Genomic DNA, 23055 nt, shown 5'->3' on the forward strand with positions numbered 1-23055 from the left:
GGAGCAAGCTATCAACACTCCTATCTCAGTATCTCCCATAATGCAAAACACATCTCCTTGCGGATATGTCTAATGTTATGCATTAAGGGAAGGGCCACAACCCAGACTAGTTTCGATCTTTATTGAGGTCTCTTCAGTGGGAGCCAGGCCCAAGTGGAGATACCAGGCAGAAGCATTAGCAGGTCTCTACCTATAGGAGTTGCCAAATGGTGTGCTACCCTTTTTTTTAATAAATTACTCTGGATTTAGAGAAAGATGTTGAAAGTTTATTTTTCACTTGGTTAGAGTATAATAAAAGGGTGGCACACCATTTGGCAACTCCTATAGGTAGAGATGACCTGCTAATGCTTCTGCCTGGTATCTCCACTTGGGCCTGGCTCCCACTGAAGAGACCTCAATAAAGGTCGAAACTAGTCTGGGTTGTAGACTTCCCTTAATGCATAACATTAGACATATCTGCAAGGAGATATGTTTTGCATTATGGGAGATACTGAGATAGGAGTGTTGATAGCTTGCTCCACCTTTGCAAGGAGTGCCTGGTGTTGTACCACCTTACCCCAGTCCTGAAGATACTTTCAGGTGCAAACTTTGTTTGCTCACACTTGGATAAAGGATTAAACTAAATTTATTATACTCTAACCAAGTGAAAAATAAATTTTCATCATCCATAATTATTTGTAATCTCATCATTCAATGACTGTGCAGTTCTTTTTACCAGTTTACAGAGATGCCGTATGCCACCTTGTATGTTATCATGTTTTCTATCTTCTCCTATCATACCTTCTTTTACAGACTGCTCACTTTCTTTTTCTCTATTCTTGTACTTTATATTCTGGAGTCTCCTCGTACAATCTTTATTACTCACTGCTGGCTCAATGTCTCCATACAAACTAAATATTCACAAGACAAGATTTGGGCACAACTGTCCTGTTGTGGCATACACAATGCCTTACATAGCACCACAATTACATTCTTATCCCTGTTTTTCACAATTCTTCTCAATGTGGCAGCAATGTTCAGCCTTTAAGCTTCAACTATTTTATACTTTAACATTCCCAGATTCCTAATGCTTCCATAATCAACCGTGCATTTCTGCCAGTAAGGCACAACATTTTGTCTGGCCCAAGTGTAAAACTTTATATCTTGACATTAAACTATCATTTCCCACTTCTCAACTGGCTAACTGTGCCTATTCAAACTGTCCACAAGCAACACTGCAACAAAATTCTCTACAATTATTTTTCCTAATTTTCTATAATCTTAGAAAGATAAAGAAAACTGCCAAAATATAGGTGAAGTGGTTAAAAATGCCATAGAAGTACTGAAATATAAGATCTGAAAATATTGGAGCCATGACAGATGACAGACTAATTTAGATATTAGGAACATCATCATCAAATTCCTGCCATGTACCCTCAAGGGGTGTACAGGATATGACAGTACTACATGAAAAAATTACATCATTACTAACTTCCTATCTACAATTTTCCTCCAAATCAGTCTGTTACTTGTCAAGACTCCAACATTATCAGATCTTATATTTCTATCGTCTAAGGCACTTTGTACCTTATCAATCCACCTATATCTTGGTCTTCCTCTGGGTCGTTTTCCTGCCAACCTGGCAGAGAACACTTGTTTTGCTAATCTTTCCTCTCCCATTCTATTTAAGTGACCATACCATCTGAGATTAGCTCTGCTAACGCATTCCTGGATGCTGAGAATGTCAAGTTCTTTCCTAATATCCTCCTTTTTAATATGATATTGCCATTGATGCCATCTGTTCATGCCTATAATCTTTCTCAGGACTCTCATATCTGCGGTCTCTAGTCTTTGGTCAAGTGTTTTACTTCTGTCCCAGCTCTCAGATCCATAAGTTAAAACTGGTTTGAACACTGTCTTGTATACAGTGTTCAAATTTAGTCCGGACTAATTTCTCTCTTATTCTATATCAATTTATTCAACTGACTTCCTACCATAACAGCTTTGTTGATTCTGTTGTCTATTTCAATATTTAATTTACCATCTTCACTAAAAATTGTGCCTAAGTACCTAATATGTTTTACTTGTTCCACAGGTACTCCTTTCACAACACAGTTTTCAATGATTCTGCCTATTTTCATTGTCTTTGTCTTTTTATTGCTGACCTTCATACCATATCTATTACAACATAGGAACAGGAAGTTAATAATATTATAAACTTATCACATAACATAATCATAGTATCTAGTACATTCCTTGGGGAATTATGTCAGGAATTTAATGATAATGATGTAAATTGTTCAATGAAATTAAAACAAAAATTGATAATTTACCTTGCTTACTTAACAAACGATCACGAAAGCATTCTTTTTCTCTATTCTGGGCTGCAATGCGAGCTTGTTCTTTCATTCTTTTAACTTTTTCATAATTTCTTAACAAAAAACAATGATGTTTCTGAACAAAACATCTCTGCTGATGAGACATTGGTTTCAATGGGGCAGAAAGATTACGACCAGATGTCATATTTTCACACTTAGTCTAAAAAGAAAGATTAAAATTATTCAGACATATCTGAGAAAAAATGTTAGAATAGTTTATATATTTTAGTATACAAAAATATCTATTCCTTATAGATAAAAATAATTAAATTAATTTATCAGAATTAAGATAATTAAAACAGCATAAATAATTTAAAACAAGTGAGCCCAGAACAGAAAACCTAGTGGCACATCATCTGTACAGGAAGAAAAGCAAAGAAAAAGAGGAAGAACAAAAAGGTGCAGTACAATTATTTGGGGAAAGGGGGGGGGGGGGTCCTCTCCATCACACCAGCTGAGGATACATATATATATACAGATACACATCAGGAATTTGATGACGAATTTAAATTTGATTTAAATGTTCCCCTCTGCTTTTGTGGAAAACTCACCCGTTTGACAAAAAAAAGTACAATATCTAAGTATGAAACAAACAAAAAAAATCTAAGATCAAAATTGACTATAAAAATTAATTCTTTTTGTAAGCAGCTGATACATTTTTCATTAATACAATGTGTTGAACTCAACTCCAGTTTGAGATATCTGCGTCTATCACTGTAAAAGACTTAGTTTCAAGAAGCATCTCATAGAACAACATAGAATCACTCAGAACATGATTCTGTGTTCAGCCATATAACCAACACACAAAGATGAAAACATGGTGACAGATGCAGAAATTTTGTTTTATAACCAAGGGCATACCCACATCCCAATGAGATGTAAAACCACCTCAACATATATCCTACATAATTTCCAGCTGTAAACCAATTTGAAAAATTATGCTTTAAGTGGTTGCTAGCCTGACCACATTCTCAAATGATGTTGAAATTTACAGCTGGAGTTTGCTGTAAATTTCAACAGCAAATACAAGAGTAACGAGTGGGTATTATAATTGCATTATATAGTCTTATTTTTAGAGGTTTGGGGATATTATTATTTTTCCAGATTTTACCTAGCTTATTAAATAGTGATCATGCAGTCAATATTCTATGTTTAATAGTGGTCATGGTATCTAAGTGTTCTGTTATTACTGTTCCTAAATAGTTGAATTGTGTGGCAAGATGAGTAGCTAGAGTGAGAGAGAAGTGACAATTGTAAGCCTTGTAAACCTTCAAGTCCTTAAATGTGTTAAAATAAAGTTATTACTGCATAATCTGTTCACTGGTGATTTACACAACTGAAGAAGACTTCAGCTGACCTAATGATATCTCAAGGTGCATAACCTGGGCACTTTTATCACTGTGTTTATTTAGCATGTTCACATCAGTAAGTGGTTTGCATGCTTATGTTTATCATACCCAATGATTTTCTCATTAATGTCTGCGTACTGCTTCATTATGTAATGAGCTAGCAATGTATACAATTGCTGTTTCTTATTGGTCAGTGATTTATATTTTGCAAACAAATCCCTTTCCATCTATTCATATATATATTTAAACACCCATCATAAATACAAATATGAAAGTCTAGAGTTTATAGGATTATGTATTCCTCAGTCCACCCTGAGATACTTATAGCACAAGCAAAAACATAATATTACTTACTTAATGTCCTCTTCCATCGGGGATGGGTTGTGTCTTCAGTGTTTCTGCAACTGCCTCCAGGAGTCTTGGTTTCTTGCATGGCAGGTGAGCTGTCTACAAGTCCAGAGTTAACCTTTATTGATGTTATCCATTTAGTTCTCGGTCTTCCTTTTTTTCTTTTCTCTTCTAATCTTGCATATAGAGTGAGGTTGGGTAACGATTCTGTGGCATTCTCTCTACATGTCCATACCACTGAAGTTGCCTTCTTTTCATCTTCTTATTAATGTATAGTTCTGTATAGTTTAGGTCTTGTCTAACAGTTTCATTTGTTTTCTTTTCTGTCCATTTTGTTTTATTTATTTTTCTGAGACATTTCATCTCGAAAGCCTGCAGTTTTCATATTTCTGTCTTTTTGAGCATACAAGTTTCTGAAGCATAGCACAGTGGGTATTATAATTGCATTTTATAGTCTTATTTTTAGAGGTTTGGGGATTTTATTATTTTTCCAGATTTTACCTGTTGATCCATTCCAGGAGAAGTTTACTTTTTCTTAATTTTTTCCAATTGTTAGATCTGAAATGGGCAACCTCACTTACAATGAGGTCACTCATCCAGAATCTAACAGAATATGCCCCACTAAGAGAGCATACGTGTCCTTTCAGCAATTAAGTTCATGTCATAGAAGAATTAATATCATGATCAATAAGATGAAAGAAATATTTAGTATAAGTTTTGATGGATCTAAATTAGAATGGTAAATGTAAAATAATCAAAGAGTATGTGTAAAGATAATTACTAGTGATTTATAACTACAAATGCAAGAATGTCAGTACACTGCCTAAGAAAGGGCAAAGGTCACTCAAATGCCACCGTAGTATTATAAGCGCCCGTGGGTGCTAGTTCGTGGAAAATATCTAGAGGCACATGTTCCAGAAAACGGAAAGCCCTTTATGGTGGTGCGATGAGGTCACCCATTCAGGGACGAATCGAAAGGCCGAATATGCAAAATCTAACTCAAAAAGAGGGCGCTGAAAGGGAAAATATATGCAGCAACACAGGTCTGAATCGCCCCCCATTTGTTTGTTCCGGTTTTCTCTCCATGTGCTCCTCAGTGATCAACGATGTCCAACTCCTATGTTCCCGGAGTTGACTACCATAAGTCCTGGAAAGGCATCGCAGCAGAATACAGCAGATAAAATTGCGGGCCATCGGCAAAGAAAGTGCACCGATGTAATTCTTGAAGAAGCGAGCGCCAGACATGAAGAATACACGATTCCCACGTGTATTCTTCAACAACACCTTGAACAACAAAGTTTTCCACTATGAAGGAAGGACGGAAGGAACCCCGAAAACCTGTGCAGGGTAGATAAGTACTTTACATATTCTTTGTCCTTTAAACATTAGGATGATTGTGAATGGAACAAATTTTGTGTTTCAGAATGAAAAATGAACTTTGAAGATTAAGCAGATTATAGAACATTTTAAATCTCATTAGACCGACTGTCCAAGACTCATGAATTTGTTAAGAACCAATGTTTTAACCTATACAAAAAGAAAACAAGACGTGTTTTGTGCCTAACGAGCACCTGATCAATGGTATATAGTATTTTAACCATTTCAAGGAAACATTCTATGTAAATGAGAAATTGTATATTTAAAGTATGAGAGAGTGAGTGAAACCTTAGATGATTTTAACTTAGTGTTGCTTACGTTATGTTTATGTCTTGTATTACTTATGAATTCATTAAATATGTTTTATAGTATCATATGTGTGTGACCTGACCATGTAGACTGACTCTTACCACTCATAAAAATTTCAAAACTGTTTATCTGTATATGCACACGGGGATACCCAGAGTAAGTGTTTATACCCACTGTTTTATCAGGTGTTTCAAACAGCCGAATTGACATGTGTAAGCAAGATGGCAGTATACTGCATGAAGAAAGAAATGCCCACGACGGAACAGCTGGGTACATTGGAGAAGAATCCTAGCGCCGTAGACCTAAGCACATGCTCGGTGAAATACGACTTTACACTGTCAGCAATTCGTCAGAAAGTGCATGATTTCTTCCAAAAGAACAAAATTCCTATGATATATAAAGTAATGACTGCTGTAAGGTAATGACAGTTGTTAAAGGGCCTTGGTTTTGTATACGCCACAAGAAAGCAATCACTGGCATTACTCGAAAGGGAAGATATAATTTTATGGTATTGCCAGTATTTGCGTTCTATCAGGAAATATCATCGAGAGGGACGAAAAATTTATTATACAGATGAAACCTGGGTGAATGCCGATCACATCTGCACTAAAGTTTCCCCAGGACATGACAGTATAAAGTGCTTGTCAAGCATTTTTGTTTCAGTGCTTTCAGCTTTCCACTCACTGAAAGCACCGAGTGGAAAGGGGTCTCATAATCATAACACACGCTGGCAGTGAAGACAAATTTTTGCCAGGGACCCCTTGAAATTTTACGAGCACAAAAATCACAAGGTGATTATCATAAGGAAATGGATGGAAAGCACTATGAACAATGGTTCACAAACATATTAATGATACCAAGCAATTTTAAATAAAACTTGGTTTTAATCCTATTTCCCAAGTAAGCAAACAGACAAGTAAGTCAAGTTTGCGCCTACACATAGTGCAAGTCAGGGCAACTCACTATCCTTGGTATCTATTGTTCACAAACATGTTTTTGCCAAACATTGAGCCTAACAACGTTATTGTAATGGACAATGTGCATTACCATTCTGTCCAACTGGAAAATGTGCCATCTCAGGCTACACGTAAATAGGACATTCAGAAGTAGCTGAAGGAAAAAGGAATCGGTTTTTCTTCTGATATTGTGAAAACAGAACTACTGAACTTGGTGGCAAATGTCAAGAGTGAGTTTCAAAAATATTGCATTGACAGTATTGTCAAACAGAAAGGACACAGTTATTCATCATCCATCATACCATTGTGGACTGAACCCCCACAGAACTCATCTGGGCACAATTAAGGGGCATGTTGCAGCTAAAAACACAACTTTCAAAATTTCAGATGTTGAAAGACTGGTGATGGAAGGATTTCAAAAAATTACTGAGTGCACATGGAAAAGTTGCATAATCCATGTTATTGAAGAAGAAGAAAAATTCTGGGTCCTTGATGGAAAGATGGATAAGGTGGTGGAAAACGTGTGTTTCACGGCAGATGACAACTATGAATCTTTATTTAGTGAAGATGCACAATCTGATGATGCTACCCAGAGCCTAAGTGGTGTTGAGGAGCTTCCTAATTAAATTAATGAAGGGATAAGAATGTTTATGTATATATTATTGTGATAAAATATGTCATGTTCGGAAATGTGTGTTGTAACGAGTGAAGTTCACTTCATATCGTAAGCAATCACTGCTTATCTTAAGCCAGTTTATAATAATCTATATGACATCTACTTTGTTACAGCCTATCAGTTAATTCCAGAAAATCCAAAGGCACAAAATCATATAGAGTCATCTTGGCCGTGCAATTTCATATTAGCAATCATAATGTGTTATACGTAGAATGGTGTGATTCAGGCAATGACAGCTTTTCGAAGCATGCACTTGGTTACAAACGCAACGCACTTCACTGTTATCATAGTAACAACAAACTAATCCCGCTACCTTCGGAAGCAGTACAGTCTGTAGTATTTCTTTACTTCCAAGATAACCTGGAAAAGAGTAGAGATATTAATAACAAATGAAAAGATCAAGAAATATAGAGAGAAATGGAAAGAACATCTATTTAGGATGGAAAGATATTGGCTACCAAAAGAGATAAATAGATATAGACCAAGGGGAACGAAAGAGAGAGAGAGAGATCAGCTGCAAGATTTCAAGGGCAATCATAACAGGCAAATGCCTAATCCTTGAAGAGAATTAAAAGAAGATCAGTAAAAATGTCATTCCTCTCTCTCCGTCATGTGAAATGACAGCAGTCCACCAGGTTATCACAAGTGATGAGAGACGTGTTTCATTTTTAGCACATAAGTAGGTAATCAGCCCGAAGTAAATATGAATGGTTAAGATGAACGCGAAATGCAGAATCTAGCAAGAACAACTTCCTCTCTTCTCTTGTATGTTGAATAGACTGCCAATGCTTAATTTTAGGATTCTTGTACAATTTGTTTGTCAGTTCTTCCTACAATGATGATTGACATTGGGTAAATTACCTTTGATCTTATAAGATATCTGAAGACTATATATGGGACCTGTAAACCACAACATGGAAAAACTATAAGATGACTAGCAGCAGCATCTGCAATCACATTTCCTTTCATTCCAATGTGGATGGGAACTCAGAACAACTGAAACTCAAAATTAAGGCTCTTCATTTTGTACAGCAGTTGTAAAACTTCATAAAGCCCGTCTTTATGAAGACGTGCTTTATGATACACAGAAGATGAGATGACTTATAAAGAACTCAACAATTCTGTATAAATTACACACTCTTGATGACATTTTTCTTTCAGATGCAAAAGCATAAGCTGTATGGCATGTAAGTTTCTTTATAATTGCTGCAATCAAGCGGGATCTGGTGGGATATCCCACCAGATCCCGCTTGATTGCAGTGTGGTACACTGTATGCTTCATCCTGCATATAGACAGTTGTAGCATGAGACTTACTTAGTTGGCACAGTTAGAGGTTGCAGGATGGAGTACAAACCAGCCATGGAGAAATGCTGTTATGTTTGGTGCAGATAATGTTGTCAACAAGGGGCGAATATTCAGGGTGTGCTAAATGTGTGGTGCTCATCCACGGAATAGCAATATCACCGATGTTATATTTTTGCATGTATTTCATTAAAGTCTCCCCTAATTGTTTCCACATGATCGCTAAAGGTAAACACAATACGCTTATGCTTCATGAAGAGAACGCTTTTCGAAGTATAAACATTGCATCATTTGTGTTAATAGCTTGAGCGTGTGGTCACAAATACATACACTTTTCAGCCCTTTGAAACTATGGTACAGTGGATAAAACTCTTAGCTCTCTGATGGCTTTAAACCACTCAAAAGGGGAGGTAGGGTCAGCGTTGAGACAATAGCACCTAGTAGCTGTGATTGTTATTGTGTCAACCAATCCAACTGAATGTTGCTCATTTTGTCATGAGTTGCTGTTTTTGTTTTCTGAGTTTCATCTGTTTTGCATGTGCGAAGTGTGAACTGATATGGTAGACAAGTTTTTATAAATAATATAGACAAGTTTTTAATATATAATTTTTGATAAATTTGGAACTTTTTTTTTGACCACATTTACAATGGGAAATAGTGTTGACAATCTAATAAAGATCCCGTTTTCTGACAGAAATTTTGCAGATTATATGATGGTGGTCGAAGGAGGTAAGCCTCATCCTCCTCTTCCAAATTATTTACTGAGCAAGCACAAAGATGCAAAAACTGAGTTCACGAGACATTTCTCTATTTCAAAATACAATACAGTAGAATGGTTAACTGGATGTGAAGTGCAATCGAAACTTTTTTGTTAGCCTTGTTTATTATTCTCCAAAGAAAAAGGCGTTTGTAATAAGCATGGTGTTAAATCTTGAATGAAAGGTTTATTATATTGTAAAATATTTCATTCAGATTTAACAGGTACAAAAAAAATTCCCGGAGAAAATGCTTGTATATAGGTATAAGTGAAATTGTTGACAGAAGTAATGAAATAATCATTTAATTGTAAATTCTCCTATGTATTATATTGTTAAGTGTACTTGTAAAACCTATAAGGGTTAGAATTTAGTGAAAGTTATGTTAACATGAGAAAGTTAGATCTAAGAATACGAGATAATCAGCTTCAAGAAATGACCACAGCCAGTCACGTACGCGAGGTCCAAGTTGCACGCATGGAGAATGCAACGAGGAGAGAACTGTACCAAGTGCAAGAATTTTAAGTGCCGGCCAGAAAATAGTAATATGAGAGGGAGAACAGCTCACCAAAGATATATAGAGCTTGGAGAAGCCAACTCGGGGCTCTTTTTTTTTTGTTCGGGATTCCTGTTCCAGTCATTCTCGGAGAAGTTGCGTGACAGCGGTCGAAAAGAACGATGTCCAGTGGTAGCAATGTGGCCAGATAGTGAACCAGTGCAGGCATAATCATCGGTACAGTGGAAAAGCCAGCACAAACCGATCAACATGCAGAACCACGTGGACCAAACCTGGCAGAGCAACTTCGCCCACATCGTGAATCATGATCGTAATCACTAGTTTGGCCCACCTGAAGACAACTGACCGTAAGAGAGGGTAACAAGCGGCGTGAATTTTCTCGGGAGATCAAGAGAAAAGGCAAGAGAGATCCTTATGCTCGGTAATGTAGAAACTTTTCAATTCCTTTGTATGCAAGAAACACTTAGTGTGCAAATTTGTGTGGATATGCTCAGTGATTGGACTTACAAAACTGAACCAGGACTTTAGTATCTAATCAACTGGTAGATTATCTTAACTCTGAGTAAGAATTCATGTACAGTGTGGTATTGAATTGCTAAAGTTTGTTATAGCCTGATAGTTCTTGAATCTAGAATAAGATAAATGCTTGTACAAGAATGTTAATTGAATAGGATCAAGTCAGAAATTTAATTGGTAGTATATATTGTCTCATATTGTTTATGACTAGGAGTATTAAGGTTATGTCTGGTTAATCATTTTTAATTTTGTAGGAGAGATTCAGTTTTGCTAAGTGATCTTAATATTTGTACATCGTATTAGAGTAATGAATAAACCTTTCTTTTTCTTATCTAACAAATTGCCTGATCTATGAACTCAATGCACCACTCATAAAAATAGAACCAGTGCGAGTTAAATTGTGGGGATAGCTATGACTGCAGTAAGAGTAAAGATATACGAATTTTTTTTTTTTTGTAATCGGGAAATTTAATTGCTTGATTTATCGAATAGTGTGTCATTCTGAGTGTTAACTCCCTGACAAGGAAGATTCCCCTGTCTAAGAATTTGGATGGCGCAGCTTTAACAAACAAATTTTTCCATATTCTGACATGGAGTTAATTCCAGATTTGTATCAAAGAAATTTGGCTCTAGCCATGGGCAATTTCTTTGTCTACCAAGTTTTGCACACGTGAGCAATTTAAGTAATGGTCACAGAGCGAAAAGGGTGAAAGCAAGTGCGAGAAATTATATCTAGTAATAGGGATATTCACTAAAAATAATAATCGTAAGTGTTTTAATAATAACAAATTATAAACACAACAAACACACACACAAGGTAAGAATATAAGTTAAAGTAATAAAAAAGGAGAAATTTAACAATGGATATTCCAACCTTAAACATTTAACAGCAGCAGTGCAAAAATATGAGTGCTCCCAATCACATGTTCAGTCATTTTTAAATCTCAAGATGTTTGGAAAACAAAGATTTGACACTCTCATTGACAAAGAAAAATTGAAGTACAGGTCATAATGAACAGGTAAAGAAAAATAGAGACATTTTAAAAAGATTAGTTGATGTATGCTATTTAGCTAAGAGTTTCCTTTGAGAAGTCATGGTGAATTTGAAGATTCAGTTAATCGAGGAAATTATATAGAATTTTTAAATGTGCTCCGTGAACAAAATGATATTATTAGCACTATATCTGATGTGGTTAAAGATATTATATGGCATGTTAGTTGCACCTGATATTAAATATCTCAAATGCAACAAAAACTGATTTCAAGTTTCATATATATATATATATATATATATGTGCATGGTGGTTCATTTACTTGGTTGTTAAACATATTTTTTAAAAGAATTGAATGACATAAACCGAGAGGAAAGGTAAAATGTTTAATAGTATTACACGACTAGTTTCGGCTTTTTACAGCCTTCTTCAGGTGTTTTTATAAAAGAAAAGAAAAAACATTACACATTGAAGATAAAAACTGTCACTATACATATTTAACGTGAAAATGTTGTAATTTAAGTAAGGGGATAATAAATCCCTCATTCTTTTAATAATTGGCTAATTCTCTCAAAAATTAGCCAAGATTCTCAAAAAATTTAACATTAGAATTTTATTTACTCTGCTACCTAAGATCTGCTCTCTAGTGAGCCATCCAAAGCCTAGCCATCACAATCTAAAATATCCCGGTGTGTATAAGATATGGCGTGAATGCGACATTCCTTACTTTGGCCAAATGGATAAGTTTATCGAATTGCATATGGAGGAGCAGAAGAGGGACATTGCTCACAAGAGAGCACGTGCCAGTGCTTTATCCAGCCACATCCTTTTTTTGGCCGATTCTGATGATGAAAATCAGTCATACAATCCTTTCGGATAGATCTAACAACCGTTGCCATGACGAATTGGAGAGAAAAATTGTGGAATCTAGAGAAATCATCCTCAACCTTGTACATTTAAATAATAATTTAAGGTATAACCTCCCAGACTGTCATTATACCTTAAATAATAATTTAAGGTATAAACTCCCAGACTGTCATTCTGCTGTGATCAAATACTTGCGCTCATGAGGTGCTATACGCATGCACTCACCCAACTATGTGGCCAACAAAGGAACAGCTTTGAATACGTTAACTACAATGTTTTCACGTTAAATATGTATAGTGACTTTCCTGTGCTGTTCACAGTTTTTATCTTCAATGGTTAATGTTTTTTCTTTTCTTTTATAAAAACACCTGAAGAAGGCTGTAAAAAGCCGAAACTAGTCATGTGATACTATTAAACCTTTTTCCTTTTCTCTTGGTTTATGTCATTCAATTCTTTTTAAATATAATATATATATATATATATATTCATTTTGCTTTTCATAAATTGAGAGCTTCCTGTGTCCAATGTCTGTACTATAAACAGCTGTTATTACAAATATTATCAAGGACTGAATATTTATAAAGCAGATGTTAGGACAAATGTGTTTAGTTAGCTGCTAGGTTTACAACTACAATAAATGTGTTCTGTTTGCATGCATGCAGCATAGTCTGCAAGAGCAGAGTGTTTTTCCATTAATTGTGTCATTCGAGTTGTCTCTAATTACACTAATTGTTCTTCCTAAATATAGCACACAGATGTTAAATGTCTGTTCACTGTATTTAGTGATAAATAAAGCTGCATGTTTTTCTTGCTTGTGCAGCACTGGTCCTATGCCATTAAACTTCTTAAATTAAAAAATTTTAAAAAATTAAATTAAAAAACTCCAACCTCGACAAGATGCTATATGCATCTGCTGAGGTTGGAGTTTTTTAATGGTATACGACCAGTTTTATTCTAGTCTTCAGAAACAACAGACGTAGTAAAAATTATCTATTCTTGAATAAGAAGGAATAGTTCTGTAACTTATAAGAAGTTGTTGATCTTCAATGAAATATTAGCATATGTGCGATATCTATTATTGATAAGACGGAAGAGCTGCTGACACTAAGTAAAAAAAAAAATCAATAAATAAATAAAAATTAAATAAATAACTAAAACTAATGAATGTAGGATGCTTGAAAGTGTGGATAATTCCAATAATGATCAGATATTACCTTTCCTATTATTGCATAAAATATATATTGTCTCAGTAAACAAAAGAAAATTCTTAGAAACGAAGAGAAATATACATAAACCAGAAAAATACACATAACATGCAAAACAAATATTAGGAGATGATTTGCATATCCAACAATTCAATGTATTCCTGCCACACCTAAATGAATCACCTGATCAACATTATTAGTTCATTGGATTAGCCTCTCCTTATAGTTTTTAACTGAACTACTAAATGTATTAGTGGCTGTTCATTATTCGTTAGTTATTGATAATTTGCAAACAAATTTCTATCCCTCTCAGTTTTTTTTTTTTTTTTTTTTTTAAATTATGCCATCATAAATGCACTTATTCATGTTTGGCATGCTATTCCCTCTCCTCAGCAACTTATAGGACACACATATCAATCACAACTGTTAATTATTAATAATTTGTTTACCATTAATGAAAGTATTTCTACTCACAGTTATTCTTTCCTTTACATTTCCCATTTTCATATGGCTTATAAATGATGATCGTTCACATTTTACACCTTTGAGTCATCATCATCATCATAACACTAATTACAGGTATAAAACATACAGTCTCATTGTCCATCCATTATCCTTTTTTGAGGTCTACCTTGCCTTCTTTTTCCAATTGGCTTATATTTTAGTTTTTGTTTAGGATGAAAGGTGTTGGCCATTCGGTTTACATGGTCAATCCATTTTTATTCAGAATTGTTTAGTTTTTCTTCTATTGATTTTGTTTTTAGTTCTTTTAAAATGTCTTTGTTCCTTTTTTGATCTAATAATGTGTATTTTGCAGTTCTTCTCATAAATCTCATTTCACTTGTTTTTATTCTTTGTTTATTGTGTTTGTTTATTGCCCAAATTTCACTGCTATATCATAATGTGGGCACAGCCAATGTATTGTATATTTTCAAGCATGTTTCTTTTTGCACTATATTTGGGTGAAGTGTTCTATTTATCAGGCCTATAATCTGCAAAAATTTTGAAGTTTTTAATTTTGAGTACCTTTGAGTAATTCAAATATACCAACCAAATAGAGCAATCTCCTTTATCATCATCATCATCATCATCAAATGTCTGCTGGATTTGATTAGGGTTGTAACCATTAAATTCCATCATCATCAAATTCCTGCCATGTACCCTCAAGGGGTGTACAGGATATGATAGTACTACATGAAAAAAATTACATCATTATTAATTTCCTATCTACAATTTTCCTCCAAATCAGTCTGTTACTTGTCAATACTCCAACATTATCAGATCTTATATTTCTATCGTCTAAAGCACTTTGTACCGTATCAATCCACCTATATCTTGGTCTTCCTCTGGGTCGTTTTGCTGCCAACCTGGCAGAGAACACTTGTTTTGCTAATCTTTCCTCGCCCATTCTGTTTAAGTGACCATACCACCTGAGATTAGCTCTGCTAACGCATTCCTGGATGCTGACAATGTCAAGTTCTTTCCTAATATCCTCGTTTTTAATATGATACTGCCATTGATGCCATCTGTTCATGCCTATAATCTTTCTCAGGACTCTCATATCTGTGGTCTCTAGTCTTTGGTCAAGTGTTTAACTTCTGACCCAGCTCTCAGATCCACAAGTTAAAACTGGTTTGAACACTGTCTTGTATACAGCTAATTTAGTGTTCCGACTAATTTCTCTCTTATTCCATATGAATTTATTCAATTGACTTCCCACCATAACAGCTTTGCTGATTCTGTTGTCTATTTCTATATTTAATTTACCATCTTCAGTAAAAATCGTGCCTAAATAGCTGAAATGTTTTACTTGTTCCACAGGTCCTCCATTCACAACACAGTTGACATTTTCAATGATTCTGCCTATTTTCATTGTCTTTGTCTTTTTATTGCTGACCGTCATACCATATCTATTACAACAGCTATTCAATTTAGTCAGAGAATCTTGCAGACTTGTAGCAGATTTATTTAGAAGTATAACATCGTCTGCATAAAGCAAAGAGCTGACATTAACATCTCCAATTTTGATATCACGTTTAATATCACTTTCCTTCATAATGTGATACATATAGATAATAAATAACAGAGGGGATAATGTACATCCTTGTCTCACACCAGATTTAACATTAAACCATCTTCCTGTACTTCCTTCAATTCTAACTGCTGACTTACAACTCAAATAAAGACTAAGTATTGCTTGATATAATGCCCCATTGACACCATATAACTGCAGCGTATTGAATAGCTTCTCTCTTGGCACCTTGTCATATGCCTTTTCCAGATCGACAAAACTTAAATACAGATCATTGTTATATTCCCATGCTTTCTCGACTATTTGTCGTAAAGTGAAGATCTGATCCTGACAGCCTCTATTTGGCCTGAATTCACCAAGCTTTTCTTCCACAATCCTTCTCAACCGTTTCTCAAGTATACTTGCATAGATCTTGCCAGGAACACTCAGTATGGAAATACCTCTGTAATTCTCACATGCAGTTTTATTTCCCTTTTTATATATGGGTACTATGAGAGCTCTACTCCAATCATCGGGAATTCGTCCCTCTGTCCAGGCTTTCTTAACTATGCATTGCAGCCACTGTAAGACTCTTATACCATCATACTTCAGCATTTCTGGTCGAATATCATCTACTCCTGCTGCCTTTCCACATTTCAAGCCTTTGATGGCTTTTTCTACTTCAAGTATGGATATGTATTCCTGACTGCATGCCTGGTCAGTGTTTTTTACCACTGTGCTGTCATCACTGCTTGTTTTATTTAGCAGTTTTTCAAAGTAATTACTCCATACTTCAAGGATATCTTTGTCACCCGTTTTCATGTCACCTTTATCATCTCTAACTCATTTTACAGCACTCTTTCCTCCATTTCTAAACTTCTTCAACAACCTCCAGAATATCTTACCACCTTCTTGATATTTATTTTCTATATTCTTGCCAAAGTCTTCCCATGACTTTTGTTTAGCTAGTTTTACACACTGTTTAGCTTTCTTACATTTGTCTCTGTATTCTCTAAGAGCACAAGCTGACTTATTTTACAGGAACTTTTGATATGCTTTCTTCTTTTCCTTCACTGCCTCTTTAACTTCCTGTGCCCACCAGGGAGTTCTGATTTTTTTATTCTTGCAGAAAACCTCACCACATGCCTCTCTGGCAGAATCCATCAATGTTTCCTTCAGAGTTTGCCAGTGAATCTCCAAGGTTTGATTCCTGTTCTCAAACTCTTTCACTTTTTCTTCAATAATATTTATGTACTTTAGTCTACGGTTCACATCTGAGAGCTGCACAACTTTTATTCGCTTTAAAACTTTTTTAAATGTTATTCCTTTCAATATGAAATTCAATTTTATCCAGCTCAAGACTAAATAGTGATCACTTCCAATTTCAAATCCTCTGTACACTCTGGTGTCCTGCACCAGGGAGAAGACATCACTATCAACAATAACATAGTCAATGAGACTTTTCTTATTCCTTGCCTCTTCTCTCCATGTGAATTTGTGCACATTTTTATGTTGGAACATGGTGTTAGTAATAACCAGTCCATGTCCTGAGCAGAAATCCAACAGATATTTGCCATTATTATTAGCTTTGCTCTTTTGAGACAGACCTGGAGCTGGAAGGAAATGTCATCAGGAAGGTGAGAGACTTTAGATACTTAGGTTCGACAGTGGAAGAAGATGGAGGAGGTGAGTAGGAAGTGGGATGCAGGATACAAGCAGGTTTGAGGAACTGGGGGGGGAGATGGCTGGAGTGTTATGTGATAAGAGGGTGAGGATCAATCTGAAAGGCAAAATTTATAGGACAGTAGTGAGGCCAGCTATGACATATGCTATAGAAACTGTGGCCCTGAGGAAAAATAACATCAGCAGGATGGAAGTAGCAGAGATGAGAATGCTTAGGTGGATGTGCAGTGTGACCAGAAAGGATCATCTGAGAAATGACTATGTCAGGGGAACAGTGAAAGTTACGAACTTAGGAGTGAAAATACAGGAGGCAAGGTTGAGATGGTTTGGTCATGTAATGAGGAGGGAGGACGAATATGTGGGAAGAAGGGTCATGCAGATGGATGTGCAAGGAAGGCGGAAGCGTGGGCGGCCAAAGAAGAGATGGAGGGAGCTGGTAGAAGAGGACTTGAAGATGAAGAACTTGGATGTGGTGACAGCCCAAGACAGGAAGGTGTGGAGGAGACTCATAACAAACAGTGACCCCACTTAAGTGGGAGAAGCTGCAGAAGAAGAAGAAGAAGAAGATTAGCTTTGCTCTTTTCTCCAAATTTTCCCAAAATATTTTTTTATGTCTCACAATCATTTCCTACTCTGCTATTTAGATCCCCAACAAGGACCAACTTTTCATTTTTCATTGTGTCAGCTGCTTTTTCTAAAGCCTTAAAAAATTTCTCCACTTCTACCTTAGTAGAACCTTCTGTGGGACCATAGGCACAAATAAGTCTCATTGTCCGGTTCCCCATTCTCATATTCGCCCACATTACTCTACTTGAGACTGACTGCCATTCAAGAAGATTAGCCTCGTATTTTGTGTTGAATACTATGGCTACTCCTTCTTTTCCTTGATTGTCATTGCCTGAATATAACATTTTGTATTTATTGCTCAGAAAGATCTCACCGGTTTTGGTCTTTTTTGTTTCAGTCACCCCTAGTATGTCGATCTGGTACTTATCTAATTCCTCAGCTAGCTCCATTTCTTTGCCATTCAGGCTTCTTATGTTGATAGTACCGAACTTTAACTCTGGTGATGTTGAGTTGGGGTGTGTTTTCAGATTTGTTCCAGTAGCCGACTTTTCGCTGTTCGCCCTGGTTCCCTGGCGAAAACAACGGGGGGCCTTGTTTAACCGGGCGACGCCCCAGCCGGCATGAAATTTTGTCATGTTGTACCATCATTTTTTATTTTGGTTTAACCAATAAGAATACAATTTGTTCGGCTAAATCCCAATTGCCAGCCCATCCTCGTTCCTTCAGTATCCAGGTAGATAACCAACAGGGTGCACCAAGAGAAGGTGAGGATTGGACATTAAGTCAGAAGCCCTGGTCGGTTCTCCGCATTCCTTTAAAGGCTATGTGGAGGTCTCCTCTCAGTTATACAGTTTTGACCCTTAAGCAATGGCTATCCACCATATGAAAAATGACCGATCCCCAGAAATTGATGGTATAAAATCTGATGAATTAAAAATGGGTGGACAAATACTCTTTAAGTCTCTAGCAGAAAGGTTTACCTGATATATACAATTAAGGAAAGTACCTACTGAATGGAAAACATCAAAGACCATAATTCTTCATAAAAAAGGTAATAAAGAAGACATTATTAACTACAAACCCATCTGTCTATTAGCACACACACACAAAATATTCGCCAGAATCATCCTAAACCGAATACAAACCTCCATCAACGAAAATAGCTGCAAAGAACAGGCTGGTTTCAAAAAAGGCTTTTCAACAATAGATCACATTCAAACTATTACTCAGCTAACAGAAAGATGCAGAAAATACCGGATTCCACTCTGTCTTTTTATAGATTTTAAAAAGGCATTTGACACTGTTAAGCATAAAGCAGTATTCCAAGCTTTAATAGAACAATGCATAGACAAAGCATACATTCAACTCATAAAATATATCTACAAAGACGGTACAACAAATATCACCCTTTTCAATCACCCAATTAAAATTAACTTAAGTGAGTACGTCAGGGTGACGTCTTATCACATAATCTCTTCACATCTACTCTGGACAGTATTATTCGAAAAATTGACATGAAAGATGGAATAAACATTGATGGTGAAATGAAATGGGTGGTGCTGTGACTGGTGGTTGATTTAGATGTATAAAGTTGTTTACGCATTTTAGTGAAATATTTTTGTTGAGGAGTATTTCTTTTAAAATTATGATGCTTAGGTTGAGCACATTGCATATTGGTTTGTGTAAATTGTCTATTGGTTTTTAGTGAGTATACTTTATGAAACTGTAGTGGTAGAGAATGTGCGAGCAACTAAGCCTAATTTGAGTAGAAGCTTATTATAATACTTCGTTGTATGCAACTGCTTAAGAATTTCTGTCGCTGGTACTATGCTGCTCAATTTAGTTAAGGAATCCTAATATAAGGGGGGGGGGGGGTTAGCGAGGGGCCAACCACCCCTCCTGTAAAAATCCTATTGGTTATGAAACAAGCACCACAGAAGCCTCGGAATTCGGATGCCTTTGCAACTATGATTATTAATCATTTTGGGACCTGGAATATATGTAATTTGCTGAAAGAAGGGGCTTTTTTTAATGTGACAAATGTCTTATGACAGTATAAAATTGAACTTTGTGCTGTACAAGAAGCGAGTTGGCCAGGATAAGGCTCGACCTGCAATCAAGGGTACACGCTATACTATAGTGGTGACGACAGAGGACGAAGAAGAGTCCTCGGAACTGCATTTTTAGTTAGTGATAACTTTTTGTGTAATATTTTAAATTTTAAACCTGTGAACAATCGGCTGTGTACTATTAGAGTTAAGAGACATTTTCAAAATGTGTCTATTGTGAACTGTCATGCGCCAACTGAAGAGAGCTTGGAGGAAGCTAAAGATCGTTTCTACGAAGTGCTTGAGCGTACTTGTACTAATCTACCGTCCTATGACGTGAAGCTAGTGGTGGGAGATTTCAACGCGAAGCTGGGGAGAGAGCGTGTGTGTGGCGCCCTTTCGTGGATAGTGAGAGCCTACATGAGGAGTGCAATGATAATGGGATCCGACTTGCGAGTTTTGCCACCGCTACAGGATGCTTTGTAAAGAGCACTATGTTTGCGCATAAAGACATCCACAAGCAGACCTGGAGATCGCCGGACAGTAGAACAGCTAACCAAATAGACCATGTACTAGTGTACTGACGTCACCACAGCACCATCTCGGATGTGAGAAGTTTCAGAGGAGCAGATGGAGATAGCAACCACTATCTGGTAGCCTACGATTTCAGGCATAGAATTGCAGTTCAGAAGCCCGCGTGTCCTACCATACGATCGGCATGGGACCTGGACAAGTTGAAAACAGCAGAAGGTAAGCAAGCGTTCCAGTTAGACTTGCAGAATCGTTTTGGGGAGTTACAGGAGGAGGAGGATGATCCAGATGGGATGTGGGACACCATCAAAAATACGGTTGCGTTAGCTGCCTCGAGAACTGTGGGAAAGAGAAAAGCATGGTTTAATAAGACAGTGTGAAGAAGCTGTAGCGAAACAAAGGGAAGCACTATTGAACTACCTAGCGGATAGTAGGAAGAAAGCTGCACATGAGAGGGTGAGAAGAGTGGTGAATACATGACTAAGCAGGGAAAAGCGGAAGTATCTTAATGAGAAAGTGGCTAGTATAGAGAGAAATAGGGTGACGAATAATGGACGGGAGATGTACCGGACGATCAAAGCCACATGAGGTGCCCAGACACAAGCGGCAACCATGAGAGATGAGAGTGGAAATCTATTCTTCTTCTTATTGTGCTATCTTCTATCGAAGGTCAGCGACCATCTTGGCGAACAAACTGCGGTCTTGTGATAATCTGAGCAGTGCACAACTGGGCACGGTCCTATTAACAAATCTATTAACACACTCAAAAGGTGCCCTCGCTCAGTGGTGTAGATATTTTGCGAACTTGCTGAATGTCAATGCTGGAACGTCAATATCGGAGGATTATACTCCTTATCAAACTGCTGAACCTTTATCGAAGAGCTGACATTTAGTTAGATTGCTCATGCTATACGCATGCTAAAATATAATAAGGCTCCAGGAGTGGACTGCATACCGGCGGAGCTTCTGAAGAATGGTGGGGACTTCCTGCTGGAGCAGCTGCACCGGCTCATCTTGATGATCTGGTGAGAAGAACGGCTGCTGGAGGAGTGGAAGGAGTCGCTGATCAACCCAGTATATAAGGAAGGAGATAGGACTCAATGCGGCAACTATAGGGGCATTTCACTGCTGTAGACTGGCTACAAGGTGCTGTCTAACATCATGCTAATGCACCTCACACCATATGCAGAAGAGTACCTTGGTGACTACCAGACGGGGCTTCAGGAGGAACCGTTCTACAATAGACCAACTCTTCACGCTGCCCCAAGTTTTTGAAAAGTGCTAGGAATATAACCGGGAAGTTCATAATATTTTCATAGACTTTTCTAAAGCCTAAGACTCAATGATACGCCCAAAAATATGGCAGGTGTTAGAAGAGTTGGGAATTCCTCGAAAACTCTGAAAAATGGCGCAGGCATGCGTAGCTAGTTCAAGAGCAAGAGTGAAAGCAGAAGGCGACTTTTCGGACCCGTTACAAGTAAAGACCGGTGTGAAGCAAGGTGATGGGCTTTCTCCGATTCTCTTCAATCTAGTGTTGGAAAAGGTAATTAAACACACATCAAGTGGCAGGTGGAGTCGACATGGGGGTGCAAGTTAGGATTCTTGGCTACGCTGACGACCTGAATGTTATGGCGCATCAACGGAACGAATGGTGGCATTGGTTACTGCTATTGAAGAAGCTGCAGAAGAAGTTCGCCTGAAAATAAATGCCGAGAAGACAAAATACCTTTTTATGAGTCGCCATGCAGCTCAAGATCCAGAGGGAGCTGCGCAGTTTGAGAGGGGTGAAGGTATTTAGGTATTTGGATTCTTTCGTGACTGAAGACAACAAAGTTGAGGCTGATGTCCAGAGTCGGGTAAATGCTGCGAATGTGGCCTATTATCAGGTGCGTCCCCTTTTTGCCTTGCACTTGCTATCTTGGACTACAAAGGTGGGACTATACAAGACTTTGATCAGACCTGTTCTCCTCAACGGTGCTGAAGCGTGGACTCTCATGGCGAGACAAGCCAATCACCTGAGAGTATTCGAGAACAAGATGCTATGACGTATCTATGGAGGGGTTATGGCAGACTGAGTCTGGAGGAGGTGGCCCAATGCTGTGCTGCCATACACACTTTATACAACTCGGCAGATGTCTTGATGGAGCTGCGAGCCCGGTGTCTTCAGTGGCTGGGGCACCTATGAACCCTGAAAAGACAGTGAGACAAGCGTGGGAGGCCCAACCCCGATCAGGGAGGCCGAGAAAGAGATGGGCGGATCAGGAAGACCTGCAGGCTGGAGACTAGAATGTGGCAGACAGTCGCAGAGGACCGTGCCCAGTGGCGACGTGTGGTGCTTAAGGCCAAAAGTCCCCCCCGGGGCTGATAGCGCCTGGCTAATGTAAATGTAAATGGGGAAATGTTAAATATCCTATTATTCGCTGATGATGTATTAATATCTCACTCACCCAAACTCTTAGAATCGATGCTGAATAACAAGCCAAAACTGCCAAAAAATTGGATTGGAAATACACCTGGACAAAACAAGATGAATGAAAAACAAATATTGTAAAGATCATACATTCACTCTAGAATCCCACACCACTGAAAAAGTTGAAGATTACATCTACCTCGGCCAGTCCATAAAAATGAATAATGATATATCAAATGAAATAACAAGGAGAAAAAAAGCTGCTTGGATAGCCTTCA

At 37.3% G+C, this 23055-nt stretch overlaps 1 protein-coding gene across 1 annotated transcript in view; it reads right to left on the bottom strand.

The window, feature by feature from the left end:
* Positions 1-23055, bottom strand: part of ash1 (histone-lysine N-methyltransferase ash1) — a 585771-nt gene that overhangs the window by 290351 nt on the left and 272365 nt on the right. Inside the window, exon 13 of the mRNA XM_090395574.1 lies at positions 2313-2517. Coding sequence (XP_090251700.1) covers positions 2313-2517 — 205 coding nt within the window. The remainder of the gene's footprint in view (positions 1-2312; positions 2518-23055) is intronic.

This window comes from Typopeltis vanoorti, chromosome 7, assembly GCF_054136105.1.
Source record: "Typopeltis vanoorti isolate ZY-2024b chromosome 7, IOZ_Tvanoo_1.0, whole genome shotgun sequence".
NCBI lineage: Eukaryota > Metazoa > Arthropoda > Arachnida > Uropygi > Thelyphonidae > Typopeltis > Typopeltis vanoorti.